Source organism: Sphaerodactylus townsendi, linkage group LG05, assembly GCF_021028975.2.
Source record: "Sphaerodactylus townsendi isolate TG3544 linkage group LG05, MPM_Stown_v2.3, whole genome shotgun sequence".
Taxonomy (NCBI): Eukaryota; Metazoa; Chordata; class Lepidosauria; order Squamata; family Sphaerodactylidae; genus Sphaerodactylus; species Sphaerodactylus townsendi.
The window spans coordinates 64044938-64060739 of record NC_059429.1 but is presented as its reverse complement, the minus strand read 5'-3'; the positions used below and the strand labels follow the sequence as shown (position 1 = coordinate 64060739).

At 39.3% G+C, this 15802-nt stretch overlaps 1 protein-coding gene across 1 annotated transcript in view; it reads right to left on the bottom strand.

Moving 5' to 3' along the window:
- The window catches only part of C8B (complement C8 beta chain), a 36289-nt gene extending 31100 nt beyond the window's left edge, over positions 1–5189 (bottom strand). The window contains exon 1 of the mRNA XM_048498965.1: positions 5091–5189. Within this exon, the coding sequence (XP_048354922.1) occupies positions 5091–5182 (92 nt within the window). The 5' untranslated portion in view covers positions 5183–5189. The remainder of the gene's footprint in view (positions 1–5090) is intronic.
- Positions 5190–15802: the final 10613 nt, after the last annotated feature.

The window sequence follows — 15802 nt, the reverse complement described above, 5'->3', positions numbered from 1 at the left end:
AATTTTTTTGCACCAGGACATTGGTGCATGCAGGGGGTGCATTTTTAGACATATCAGCACCAAAATTTCAGTCTATCATCAGGAGACTGTCCTTATGCTACCCCCCCCCCCCAAGTTTGGTGAGATTTGGTTCAAGGAGTCCAAAGTTATGGACTCCCAAAGGGGGTGCCCCATCTCCCAATGTTTCCAATGGGAGCTAATCCCCAATTAAAATTGCCTAATGCAAGCCACCTGTCTGGAGTTAGGTCAAGCACTCCTTGGAATCAGCTGCTTGGCTGAGGGCTTTTCGATTCTGGCTGCGAATTCATTTTCTTTTGGACTGTAATTCCCTGGTCCACCGTCTGCTCTCTGACACCCATTCCAACCCCTGGTTTTCCATAAATTGAAGAAAAATGGCCTCCCTCTAATTGGACTCGTTGTCAGTGGATTCACTTTGCCCTTTGTCCTATTCAGAAGCTTATAGAAAATTAAAAAAGCTGTCCAACTATTGGATAGAGAGTTCTCTACCCTAATCAACACCACAGCCAAGAAAACATGCTACTACCTCTGTATTTTTCTCTCTCATTTGAACGGGGATAACTTGGCACACTTGAACATGCATTGCTTGATAAATCCTGCTCAAAGGAGAGCCATATAAATGCTCGCCAGGTTTAATCGTTATGCCTTCACTCGTCTTGTTATTACATGGCGGCAGATTTTAATAAGCAAGAAAAGGCTAAAAAGATTGTACAATGTAATGACGGCTCAGTTGAATCCTCTTGGCCCACCAATTAATTACACTGTCTCAGATTCAAGGAAATCAGATCCAAGTATGTGAATCTTACTCCTTGATTTCATCCGATCTCCCCCCCCAATTTAATTAGATTACACTAGTTGTTGGACAATCCTGATCCTTTTCTCTTGCATGATAGCGGCAGACCTTTCTCCTGGAAATTACTAAACTTCAGTGCAGATTTCCTCTCGACTCAACATTTATTTCCTGTATTGTATATGTTTTTTTAATCTGTTTTTATTATTGTCGCATCTGCTGTTCATGTGCCAATAAAGGCTTGTATGGGAGATAATAGTTGACGAGGCTAACTGGCCCCTGAACCAACTGCATCTCAAATTTGTAATATTAGGTTGAGATCTCGAGATGTTTTCAGTTCTTCATTGATTATTTGATTGATACAAGCGTGCATTTTGATGTGTATCAACACTAAACAGGTATCTGAAAGTCCTGGCTGGGATTCTTCTGGTGCAGTAGGGTTAAAAGTTGCGGACCCTCAAAGGGTCTCATCCCCCCACCTCTTTAGTTAAGGAGATAAATTCCATTTGAGGTGTCCATAACTTTGGACCCCTGAACCAAACTGCACCAAACTCAAAGCTTATCATTAGGACAGTCTCCCCAGATGATACCTGGAAATGTTGGTGCTGACGCCTTCAAAAATGTGCCCTCCCTGCAAGAACATCCCGGAATTTGCTATCAATGCAGAAATCTTTTGTTCTGTACAAAGGTTTTACTGATGTCAAATTTCTGGGAAGTTCCTGCAGGCTGGGCACATTTCTGAAGGCATCAGTTCCAAACTTTCAGGGTATTCTTTTCATCAGGAGAATGTTCTAATGGGATTTCCCCAGGTTTGGTGCAGTTTGGTCCAGGGGGTCCAAAGTTATGGACCCTCAAATCTGTAGCCCCCATCTCCTATTAGCCCCATTGTCAGATAGTTCCGCTTTGGGAGTCCAACTTTCACCCCTGAACCAAACCTCACCAAACAGCACAGCCCCTGATGATATGCCTAAATGTTGTCTACCCTAAAACTGTACCAAGCAGGCCAAAAATGGAAAACCACTAAAAATACCCAAAAACGAATCCAGCATTTTGATGCCCCCCACAAGGTGATGCCCTGGGCAGCTGCCCACCTTGCCCAATGGGCATTACGCCATTGAGTATGTGACTTAATTTGTGTTTGTTTTCATAAATTTGGGTTCTAACCATGGAATTCCATCAATTGAACTACAAGTTTATAATTGTGTCAGAATGGGTGCCATGGGGGATGGGAGGCTGGTGGGTGTTGCTGTACTCGCTGTGCTTTGCTGCTCTGTACTGTTGCTTCCCACAAGTGTCTTATCTGCCTCTGTCTGCCTATGTAACCTTGGCAGTAAGTTGCAGAGAATGTTGTGCTTTTTGGCTTCTCATGTTGGGGGTGGGGGAAGTATATTATCAGCTGTCCTGAGAGAGTTCCTCAGAACAGACTTTTGCCTTCTTTTGCTTGTAGCAATAAAATCTTTGAACTTTCAATTGTTTCATTGTTCATGCAGAGGAGTTCTGACAATCGTATGTCATGGTAAGTGGATTTATTCCTTCAATGTGCTCCATGAAAAAGGAAGATGAAAAAAAGGAAGCCCATAGAAGAGAACGGCAACAAGATGAGTCTGCACACTTTCTAGCTTAATGATGGTTTGCCATCATGTCTCAGTGCATGAATACAACAGATTTTCCTTAAACACACTGATTTGTAAGCCTCATTTACTTCCATAGGTTGTATGTCTGAGTAAGTGCTCACTCCAGCAATTTTTCACCAGTCAATTTTCGGAGAGCCATGTGGATATAATAAAAAGTGTTCTTTGTCCAAACTCTAATTACAAATCAAATTAAAATGAGAATTAATTTTCACCATCTGTTAATAGAAGCATCTATCAGCCTTGATTGTGGTTAATTAGACCCACAGAGCAAGGTGTTTCTTTAGATTTGAGAAATGATTAAAATAAACCACAAATGGAGATCTAAGTGTGGGGGAAGCCATTTTCTAGACAGATTCAGACTGATATAACTAACCTAGCAAGTCACTGGTTTCTCAGCTCCCTTCCCAGTTCCAGGGTCCTAAAAACTGAATCAGCTCAGAAGAATTTGAATATTTTTTTAACCTCAAAAATTTCCAACTGCCTGTACATTTACGAAAATAATAATCTCAGTGCTAACTGAACTGCTTACAACTAGTCATGGATTCTGTAATATAGGCCACACCTACTTGGAACCTCCCTAACAATTATTTGCTTTCAGAGAACAATTTAACAGCACCTTTAAGAAGCAATAGAACAGCTTACGCTGACATCCTAAGAACACTTTCCAGGGAGTAGGCTCCAGGGAATAAAATGGGAGTTATCTCTGGGCAAGAATTGCTTAGTACTGTTCCTTGAGTGCTGTATGGACCATAGAAGTGACATGATTCTTGGCAGAGAATGCATGGACTAATTTAAAAAAAGGACTGGAAGAGTGCAGAGATAGGGAAGAGAGACTGAAAATAGATAAAATAAGAGTACATTTTGAAAGAAGAGACAAAGTCAAGCTACAGTGATTCAGAAAATATTTTCCTAAAGGTATAGAGCTTTGAATCATAGCTTGCAAGTAGACTCACAAGTACGTTCCAGACATAGGCTGCAGAAAACATAAAGAAAGGAGATAAAACATAATCCTATAAAAACACCACCCACCCCACTTTGATGCAGACCCTTTACTTAAAGGGCTGTCAAAGCATGGGAACATGTGGGGCGGGGGGGGGATGGTGCAAAGTGAAATATGTGTGTGTGTGGTTAATATTTCGGAGGCTGGCAGATGGAATTGGACAGACGAGTGGCCTCAACACAAATCCCAGTGCAATATCTCTGGTTTACAGGCCCTGTGGAACTGTTTGAGGTCCCGCAGGGCCCTAGTGTCAGCCAACAGAGAGTTCCACCAGGCTGGAGCTAGGGCAGAAAAGGGCCTGTCTCTGGTTGAGGCCAATCTCATGTTCTTGGGGCCAGGAACCTTCCGGAGATTTTTATTGGAGGACCGGATTGTCCTCCGGGGGCAACATGGGGTCATGCGGTTCAGCATAAAGCCTCATGAACCAACTATATGTTTTTTCCCCTTATGAACTGGCACTCTACAAAAAGAGAGTACCAGTTCTGTAGGGAAACACCCCATCCCCCAATACAATCTACATTCATATGTTGCAGGCCTATAAATGTTAATGCTATGAGATGAATCCTTGAAGAAATGTATCGACTGAATTCGGTGTAATATTTAAAAGGCAAAGAAGGAAAGTGCTCAATTTATTTCAAGTACAAAGAGGTTGAAAAGGTTGGAAACTTCAATGAGTGTTATTACCACAATAATATATGTGAAAATAAAATTGAGGAGGCGACAGAATTGAGTTGGTGGGAAGGTTACCCTACAGATGTAGATGAGCCATTGGGTGACTCTGCTTGTGAAAGGAAGAGTAAAGTGACAACTGGTGGCTGAGAGAGGTTTGAAAGAGAGGAGAGTGAAGGTAGGAAAGACTGAGTCAGCAAAGTTAAAAGAGTAGAGCTCCAGTGAGGCACATCTACTTTCATATGTCCTATTTCCCCTTAGTTTTGTAACTGTACATCTGACATTTCACTGCTCATTGTATTGTTCTCTAATGCCAGACAGGCAATATGTCCTGCTTTAAAGAACTGTATCAAAATAATTGTTGCTCTGTATCTCTATGAACCATTATTCATAAAGAAAAAAAGATCTGTGTTCCCCCTGTTATTACATAGGCTCATTTGGAGGCAGCAAAGGAAACCCATTCACGAAATCACTTTTCCAAAGATGAATCACCACATCCAGCAGCCTCAGCTAAACATGTACATTTTGTGGCTGGACTGAGATCATCCACACAAATCCAAATAGAGAGTTGGAGCTATAAGCCATAATTCCCTGACCACCTTCTACTTGAATAAATTTTGTCATATTTTGGGGTACCCCCATGTGTAGCAGAGCAATGTATAAGGAGAAAACTGCATGTAATATTATCTCCATTTTTTTTCTTTTTCATTTAGGCAAATCTAGATGATATACTGACTGGAGGAAATTTTACTGAATATGAGCAGGGCAGAATTTAACAAACTTTACTAGATGTGGCCTGTCAAAATGTAAAGTAATTTGCAATATATTTATTTTAATAAAGCTCTTTTCAGATCACTTTGTTAGTGCTAGAAATAGATCTCACACACTATAAAAGAAATACAGAAGGTTACTATTAAATATGATTTTTAAAAATTACATGAATGTACTGAGACTTGTTTGAAAAATAAAATTTACTTACCTGGAGCAAGGCACATGTAGGAAGCCTAAGACGGAACAGATGATGGAAATTCTCAACAGGCGCAAAAGAAATGGTATAGATGCTACAGTCATGATTGGAAAACACTGCAGGCAATATACAGTCACATTCCAATTCAGTATAATCTAGCTTGGAATGCAAATGGATTCACAGTTAGCCTTTCCCTGGACAAACAGAAGTTACAGCACTATCTGGTAAATGCAACAAACACATTTCACTGATAGAACAGAGCCTTCTACTGGGCCACCTGGAAAACTGTTTAGAGCAAGTTAGAGAAAAGAAGAGCAAATCAGGTGCCATTTACTGCGTTGGCTTAAATAGTTTGATTTCACAGAGCACAAAATGATTGAAATCTAAGACTGCAGTCTTACAACCAGTAATGGGGATTTGAAGACCTATGGACTTCAATATACAATAAGCCTAACTGCCTTGAGTATTGCACTGAAGAATTTATTGATCTTGCAATAAATATAATATACAATCCTATAACTATACAATCCTGTAGGATCCTATACATCCTGTAACACTGGAAGATCCTGACAGGATTTTGTGTCCTCAGAGTTAAACATTTATTATGTCAGGTTTTTTAAAGTTTATATGTAAAAAGCCTGCAAAATTAGATTTATTTTCAGACTTCAAATATAGACTAAATAATCAATGATAGCCATTAAAAACTTTGAAATATTGGATTGTCTAATGATTTTATTGTGCTTAACTGCATGCAGGAACTTCCTTCTGCTAAGTCTGATGGAGAAATTGGAAGAAATATTGGTCAATATTCTTTACTGGAAGAAATATTGGTCAATCAAAAAAGGAAAACATTGGATCCAATACATTGAAAACATTTTTCATTACAATAAAAAAAATAGAAAGAACACCTAAAAACTAGACAAAGCAGTCTGCAGCCAAAATGCCTGATAAGGAGAATGTTTTACTACCCTTCCAAAATGCAAAAAGATCAACCAGGTCTCTCTTGTGAGGGAATTGCACAAAGTTAGCTCCGAACTAATTTAACAAATACCATATAACAGGATTGTACAGGATTGCAGCTGACAGTATTGCTAAAACAAAATGAGAAATTTTTATACCAATTATTTAAATGTTTGTGGATTACACTGATAGCCTTTTGTTCATGGTAAACTTAAGGTTGACATTTTGAAATGACAGTTTGAAATCTTTCCTAGGAAGCCTCTGGAGGCCATAGCTTCAGGTGGGTAAAGAGACTGATATTGATTAGGTTCAAATCGCTAGCATGCTTGAGCTGACTTGCATAACATCTTTGGTTGTCATCCTGATTGCTCTGGTAATTTACCCCTCTTCTACCATTCTGCCTTGGCACCCACTCAACTGTTTGCTGTGCAGGTATATCACAGCCAAGGGACTCAAGGGAGGCCTTCTCCTCCTTCCATTAAATCATTTGGCTATTGAGTCTTCCCAGGCCACCTGTGCTCAGACTTGCTTAGCAGTAGAAAAAGGTACCTACAAAAAGATGGATTACAGATGAGAACTGTGGGGAGGAATCACTGAAGTGAATACCCAGACCATGATACTTTGCCATGTATGAAGTGCAGCAGCAGCTAGGAGATGAGGTATGGAGGAGGGAGGGCTATAATGGTTTCCAGCATAACAAAGAGGTTGTATATCTCATGACTCTGAGGCCCTTTCTGCACGGGCCTTTTACAGAGCCCTGGGGATGGCAAAAACACCGTCCCGAGGGAGCTGTTCGCAAGGGTAGCGCAGTTGTCATATCACAGCTTCGCCCCCCTCGGCCCTCCCCAGCTGTGCCAAAAGCGGCTTCACCCATTTTCCCACCTAGCTCCCTGAGTGAGGTTTTTGGAAAACGGTGGCTTCCAGCCCCTGCCGTGTGAATGGCAGCAGCTGGAAGGCACCATCCCACCCCCCTTGCCCAATCGACTTACCGGAAACACCCCCCCGCCCTGCGACTCCGGAGCGGTCGTGTAGGGCAGGGGGGCATGTCCCCTGGCCTCGGCGACGTGCCGGACGGTTGCAGGGATGGTAAATCGATCGGGCGATGGCGCAGCATGGCACCGTCTTCCCGGTCGTTATCGGGACCGTTCATGTGAACGGTCCCGGGGGGGTTGGGTCGGCGTCATGTACGCCGACCCGACCCCCAGCGTGTCCGTGCGGAAGCGGCCTGAGATTCTCCATCTGAGTGATGTAAAGATACTTTTACCCATTATCAGGAGCACTGAAAGAAGCATTGCATGTTTCTATGGTAATGTATTTGTATGTTAATCCAGGAAGTGCTAAAATAATCAAAAAAATATTTTCTTATAATATTTCACTATTTTAGTGATGCTGTTTATGGATGATTTTTATACTACTTATGTCTAATAGCCTGTTTTTAATTGCTTGTTTGTGCTCTTTTTTGTATTGTGGTTTTTAATTGTAAACTGCTTTGAGCAGGACTCTAAAGAGGAAGGTAGGATAGGAAAGTTCCAAACAAAAAACAAACAAATAAAAATTACACTAAAAGAAGCGGAAGACATTATATAACAAAAGACTGGAATAAAGGAGCAAAGCAGCTTAACCAAATACCCGATGAAATATAAAAAAATTGCTTTATGAATATCAATAATGATGACGTGGGATGGATCTCATGGGGAAGTATGATGTGGCATCACATCCAAGAAGACCATGACTTGTCTTCAGGTGGTGAGAAGGACTTAGAAAATGACATGTATTTGTGTGTGCGTGATCCAATTAATTTGGCAAGAGGTGTTTTTTTGAAGGGGAATTGTAAATGTGAAACCTGCACTATCCATCAGATGGTTATAGGTGGTGTGGCTTCATAACCATTTGGCATTTCTTAGAGTGGTTGAAGTTTCCCAAGAGAAGTTGCTGGTGTCCACTGGCAAGTGAGTTGGTGATGTGGTAAGGCTATGCCATCATTTGGGTGCCATGAGGCCTAATGGTAAAATGGAAGGGTGCTGAAGCGAAGTTTGTTGATCAAACTAAGATTCACTAACTATTTGTGGGCCCAGTAATGGCTTTACTAACTAACCAAAACAAAACATTACACCTGGTCACAGCTACATGAGAGGAATTTTGCTGGCATTATTAAGAGGATGTTATAACTATTACCAAGAATAGTACAGATAATAACATGAAAACTACCTTTGCAGTTAATATATAAACCATGACTATCTTGGGAAAATATGAATTCATGTATAATCAGTCTAATCAAAATTAAAAGGTCAACACTAAGAACTGAGTTGTTGCAACTTGCTAATTGTTATTGCATTCAGGTGAACTCAGTCTGTATTGTCTCATTCAGAAGTAAAGGTGAAAAACTAAATCGTCTCCTTTTGTTCCTTTGCAACAGAAAGCAAACAGAGTAGCAGTTCAACAAAAAACCAGTACCATATCGGCCAACTCATTATGGGAAGTGCTATGGAAAAACTGGAGTTGTGTCAACTGGTTTCTCAGACGATAGATCCACTGATAACCTTTCCCCTTCATCTCTATTCAAGGAAGACTAACAATTAAGAAAGATGGTTTGGATTGTCCAAAGAGGTTTGTCTGTTTCAGTCCCAGAGGCCCTCTTTCTAACAAAGATGTTTGTCTGAGACTTGACCTTTGATGTGATCAATTTTGCTGTTAATCATTAGTGCAGAGATACAAGTCATTTACAGGAAAGTTTATGGATCACTGTTTGCACAAAGGAGAGGAACAACAGCCAAGATTACACTTTAAATGTGATATGCTTTATAGTAGACAATCTAGAATAGAATTTGTTCATGTATAAATGTGAACAAGGTCAGGAAAAAAAAATCCTATCCTTAAATACAGGAATATTATTTAACCCAGACCCTCAATTTGATTGACCTATAGTGATAACCAGGCTTAAATTTCAATAAATGGGAAGGTTGTTGGCATTCCTGAAAAGCTCTCCTTGTGCTGGCAGTCTTCTTGAAACAGGCATGTGGCAAGAAATTCTGAAAGCTACTAACATAAAGTACCTAGAGCAGCTACATGCCTTGTTTCAAATGTCACTTATTTCATGTATGTATTCACTGCTAGGATGAGTATTCAAGAACTGCTATGGTGACTGATTGCCTCAAGATAGTATATGCTTGGTGTTCAGCATACTATGACTACAGAATCCACTATAACTGTGTTATTACATGTTGGGGTTTGCTATTACATTCATTTTCACTTCCATTGTGGGAACATTCACCCTCTCCCTTCTTTCTCTCTCATACCTATGCACTTACTATGCCAGCATTACCTGTTCCAGGTGCTGGGCTACTGGTGGTGGCCAGCTAACCAACCAAGTGACAAGCAGATAGGCAAGCAGAAAAAGAGCAGTTCTTGCTCTGCCTTCCTGGATGCTGTTTTAGATGTGCTTGAAGTGATATATGTACTTCAGCATGTCCTGGGGAAAATCGTCCTCAGTGTTCCTGTCACCTCCCCAGGCTACACAGCTTCAGTCACTGCTCAAATATTGCCAAAAACTCAGGGAAGAGGAGGTAGAAAAAATTATGTCCTGACACACCCATCTATTGGCTGGCTGGTGGTGGTTTGTCTGGTGCAATGAGCCAGCACAGTAAGTATGGCTATGGGGATAGGCAGAAGACAAAGGGAAATCTTTTTCCATCCTGATTTTCTCAGAGTGTGAGGCTCTATCACAAATGCACTTTTCCATTCTGCTATTAATGCTAGGCATAAATGAAGATGCTGATTTGATATTGAAAGTTCCCAATGACTTCAGTCCTTCACATCTTAAACTATACCTTCCTAGAATAAGAACCCTCTGGTACATAGGAAGTGTATTTGGTGAGTATATCACAATTCTGATGTTCATTGTCTATACCCAAACCTGAGCATCTTTCATAAACATTTCTCCTTGACAATCCAGGATGGCTGCAAATTGGGCTCACCCACAGAAAAGATAAGGGCTTTTGATTATTCAGAATACGCCCTTCAAAAACACACACCCCCAAACCCCACATTTGAAAATCAAAGCAGAAAACATTCCTCTAAAAACAGCCTGATGAAGTCTGAACTTCATTGCTGTCCTGGAAATATAAAGAGGAAAATCGAGGTTGAGTAAGACATTGGTCTGTTCAAGCACCTCATTAAATTTTGTACAGTATCTTTCTCATCGAGGATATAGGCACCAGGAACCTATAGCCCCAAATATTATCATGCAGCCAGGAGAAGAAGAGATAAAAATAGCCTTCCATTGCTCAGTACTATAAAGGTTTGGACTGGGGCTTGGCAAGAAATTTCTTGCTTACCTAGTTCTAAACCTCAGTAATCAACACTATGAGGCAATTGTGTTATAATGGCAGATGGCTGAGATTCAAGAGGGGAAAAATAACTTGCCCATCACTGGAGACTAGAAACATGCAACTTTTGTGGTGAGTTTTGTCTTCCCACCACCCACAGTTCCTTATAGTACCCAATTTATATGGATAATACTGAAAAAATATTTAGTCACTTTACTATTGTCTAAAGAGGTTGGACAGCCTATTATTAAACTACATAAACACAATGGATTCCAGTAGGTTGGATCCAGTAGAAAAGTTTACTGAAGGAAATGGTAGACTGAATTTCCCCTCCAATTGTGATGAAATTCTCAGGCATCTTTTGTGACAAATTTGAGAGATCCCTGTTTTATGGCCAATTAAAAATGAAGTTTGTGAATCCAAAACAATTTGATGTTATAAGACTTAGAAAAAGGCAGTGTAACTGAATAGTCAGTGGAAAACATTGGGCCACCCCAGTAATGGCAGATTTACACAGCATGCAGCTGTTTGCATTGGGCACCCCAAGGGGGCACGCAGCATTATAGAGCAAGAAAAGGGAGATTTTGGCAACCAAAGCAGGCAGGCAGATTTAGAGTGTTTAAGTTACATTTCAGAATTTTAGAAAGGGCATGATTATTATCCTAGAACATTGGGAATATCATTCAGGAATACCATTTTGCTAATAATTTGGGGGCTTTTCCAGGTTTGGGAATATCTGCATCTGAAAATTATGCCCTTAAAAAGGACTTAAAACAAATTTTAGTGTGCACACTGCCTCCCCAAAGACAGCAGAAATAGCATGAGAAGTACAGCATACTCCAAATGAGCTGTATAGCCCTTTAAATGCACTTTAACTTCCTGGGCTAGTTGGGATACCACCATTACTGGACTATTACTTTCTTGCTACCTCTGATCTAACTCCTTTGCCTCTCTGTATCCAAAACACATCCAAAAATTTGGAAGAAAAAGTTTTGGTTTTCCTGAAAATTTGGAAGTGTTTTATTAGGGAATATACAAACATGCAGAATGACAGAGTGCAATGTTAAATGAATTTAATAACCTCAACAAGGAAAAGCAGAAATGGGTGTTCTGAGATGGTGACTTCATTCCCACCTGCTAAAGAAGACGTCACCCCTCACACCCTCCCTTCCCTTTCCCCTCCTCTCCCTCACTCCACTTCCCTTGCATGCCACCCCTCCTTTCCTTCCCCCTCCCTCTGCTAGGGTGGGTGGGCCAGATCCAGATGCCGGGCCCCCTCCCCTTCCTTGCATGCCACCCCACACTCCCTCCCCCTCCTTCCCTCCCCTTCGCTAGGGGACACAGCTAATGCAGGCAGTTCAACAAGAGGTTGGGAAAGGAGCAAAGGAGAGCCTGCCAGTCCAAGCCATCCCACTGTGCAAGATGGAATCAGGCAGCAGGTCAGAGGAGGCCAACAGCAGCTGGGGTCTTTTAAAATCTCAGGAGAGGGGAGGGCAGAAGGCACAGCCAGGGAGGCAATAGGCAAAATTCCCTTCAATCACTATGGCCTGCTCGTGAAGGCTACTAGAGAGCTCAGGGTTAGGCTACTGCTCAGAGAAGCTTTTTTTAGACCAGCCCAGGGAAGGCCAGGGATGAAGGGCCAGACCTATCCTATAGTCAGGGAGAGGCTGATGCCTATAGAAAGAGACTTCTCCTCCTCTCTGGATTTTTATATCCTTCATGAGACATGGCCTACAGAAAGAAGGACCTGTAAGACATGGTAGCCTTGGACCCCATCTTGTGAAAGGATGAGCCAGGCAGAAGTGCAGGCAAAAATTGGCTTGTAATAGAGTAACAGAAATTGCACTTAGGCAGTTGATTCTGTGCTGGTATCTGCTTGCAATATGTTGCACTTTGGTTAGTCAAAGACTTGAATGTTAGTTCATTCTATTAGTCTGTTGTGACCTTAGTCTGGCCTCCTTGAACACTTGAAACCGGACTGTCAAACATCAGGCAATTAATGACTCTGCCATTTATTCATTATTTAGATTTGCTTTTGCTACTATAACTAGTGAAATAAAGGACTTTTTTTGTTTTTTCACGTGTAAAGAAACGAATGTACCGGTATATCCCCTGCTTATTACTTAATGGTCATCTGTTTCATTATGAGACTGAATTTTCCTTAGGTCATTCTTATCAAAACTGTGGTGTAAGACCCATATCAGCTCAAATCCCACTGAACAGACTTGCACTTCACAAGTAAATGGCTGAAGTGGATCTTTTGCCACTGTATCACGCTGGGTTAAGTTTTAATAGATGTGAAATAGATATAAGGACTGCTTTCTCAAATCTGTGCTTTTTTCTATGTTACATTTATATTTTTATAAATTTACATTTATTTGTTATTCATTTATAGGAACACAAAGCAATACTCGACTGTTGGTTCTAAGAGAGTATTTATTAATGAAACAAAAAGGAAACCGTTCCTTATTCCCTAAATGCCTCCAAATACATAACTTGTGGATTTATCAAAGAATTTTCAGTAATCACTAGTAGGGCTATAAGGCAAACATTTCCATAGCAATAAGTCTATTTGGAACTGTAAAAACAGCCGAAGTACACATTGCTGGACAAATTATTTCATGGATCTGTTTGATATTTCTTTCTTGTGGCAGTTTAATTTCAAAAGGAAGTAGGTTTAATGTTACTACTAAGCCGGGAATCCCAACAGGTTATCACATTGTTTTGCAGCTAAACTACAGAAAGCATATGATGCATAATTTATTTTTCTACATAATTCTGTTTACAATCAAAGGGGCCAAAATTACATCCTCCTGAGCAGAACCCTATTTATTGTGTGCCTGAAATGACACAATACACATGCATACTGAAGCAGATATGCAGGGGAGTTGTGAATATGAATCAATATAGCTGACAATTAGCTTAGTTGTCTGATCTATAAAAATGCTGAAATAACTATAAAAATGATATTAATGAGCCTATTTTCTTCACAACCCAACCCTATCCATATTTACTGGGATTTGGGTGACATACCCCCAGACATGCATGTGTAGGATTGAAGAATGAATAGCCTGTCCATCACTGGAAGGAGGAGATGTAATAATTAAAAACAAAACAATATCTGTTCACTATACTCTAATAATCATACTTCTTTATCACTTGCCTAATGTTATAGGTGTTAGAAACATGGGTTTGAGACCCTTTCTGTATTTATTACACAGGTATACAGTGTTCAACTGTATTTGATTTTTTTGAAAGCATATATAATTTATTGCAAAAATAATTTATGAAAATAATGTTTTGATAGCACCTTTTAATCCTATTGTAGTTGGTTGTTTAACTGGTTGCAGTTTTTCAGTTTTGCTTTTTTTTGTTGGAACAGCTTAAAGGTGGATTGGTTTTAGTGTGATCAGTTTATTATCCAATTGTATTGATTTATATGTGTAAACATCTCATTGCTGACTGCCTCATGTTATGTAAATAGAAGATATGCATAAGTAATAATTTATAATGACAATTTCCTTTTGTGTCCTGGCTTTTGATAGAAGTGTATCTTATACTGAAACCCCCAAAGAATATATGAATACAAACAAAAATATGTGACCAAAGTGTGAGAAAACCTGCACAAATGTCACCTACAAACTTCAACTGATGGTATTTTAAGGAGTAACTATAACATGATCAATATTGAGCTACAGTTAGGAATAACAGCATGGACAGTTCCATACATATTTTTAGTAACACAGCTGACCTGAAAAGAAATGATAACATATCATACCTGTGATTTTAAATGCTTTTATTTGCAACAATATTACATGGTGTGTTACAGAAATTAATGGAAAAAACCTAAAAATGGGTTGTCTTCTGAAGAATGCATAAAGTTATACATAGAATTTAAAAAAGATGTTCAACAAATAAATGGTTTTCCTCTGAGGTATAGTTAAAGTTGATCTAGAAATGTACTGCAAAACAGTCATTTTTATCTTCCTTTTCATTACTTAAAAATATGTATTGGAATGCAGAAATCAAAATGAATTCTGAAGTGAGGGAAGCAAACATCTTTGGCAAAAAGAAGGTGCCTATATTTACTATCTTAATTCAGAGGTTCTACTCGGACAACTGGATTAATTAAGTGAGATCTATCAAAACATTTCTGTAATATGAGAGGACTTCAAAAACTACTGGTATTAAAGTACAGAATGACGAATAGGATCTCCCTGCTTTAAAATTTAAAGTGACAAATTTAGTGCTAGTGAAGAATGGGAGGGAAGTTTTGTTGGCTTCCCGGACCTATTTTTATCTACAATACTGTTACAGTGCAGGCTCCCATATACTGTTTCATCTAGATAATCATCTGATAGTGTGACATGGTAGCTGTGGAGTCTCATTTCAAGACAATAGTCAATACTTGGTTATTGAAGCTAAAAAAATCTCATATGATTCCTGATTTCTCAAAACTTGAAGTTTAATCATTTTGAGTATATAGGTGCTTTCCTTGATAAATGAATTAGCCAGTACTTTTCAGCCTTTCGGAATCTTTAACACCTTTGAAGGCAAGTCCGTAAAAGCCCAATAATTGGCTTCACTGAACCTCTTTAATTATGATTTTAATTTTTTCCTTAATAACTGAAAAGTTAGTGATCATGATTCACTCCGAATTCTTGTTCATTTCGTGAATGAAGAGCTGGTGTACCACCATGTTCCGATAGTCCAGGGAATGTTCTAGCGATAAATGAAGAAAGTAAAGAATCTTACTAAGGAAGAACATAGCATCTTTTATTCATATCCTCATTTGAAAGATATTGATAAAAAAGAAATACTTGTGGAATGTTGTCATCTTGATTAAATCAAAAATACACAACCTCACACATCTTGAATAGATACTTTTTGCATCATTCTTTTGATATGAGTTACAGAGATTTTGATAATGTCTAAAGAAACAAAATGTATTTTAAAGAGCGCAATAGACTTCAATTTCGCACCTCGATATTAGAGACTATTAGAGACTAACCACATCTAGCATATTATTCACACACTTTATTACCTACTGCAAAATAACTGGCTGCATTTATTAAATTTTGTTGTCAATATCACCAAACTGTCATCTTGCTTCAGCTTTCAGCTACTTTTGTAAAATGTCTTCACCTAAATCAAACATATAGAAATACACAATTCCAGGCCTACCTATTTAAACGAACAATGTATTAGAAATCTAGGTGCTCAATTCTAAACAAAATCTGTATAACCCTAAAACACTATTCCGAGTTCATTAAGGTTGCAGTTCTAAACCACTGCACTTAATATATTGTAATCTGCATAGGAACATCACATTTGACCTGTATAACAATTCTCTGTAGGGCAAAAATATATAGATTCTTTATGCAAAGCATGTGCTAAAGATAGGACCCAAACACTGCACTTTTATTACATAAATGTAAA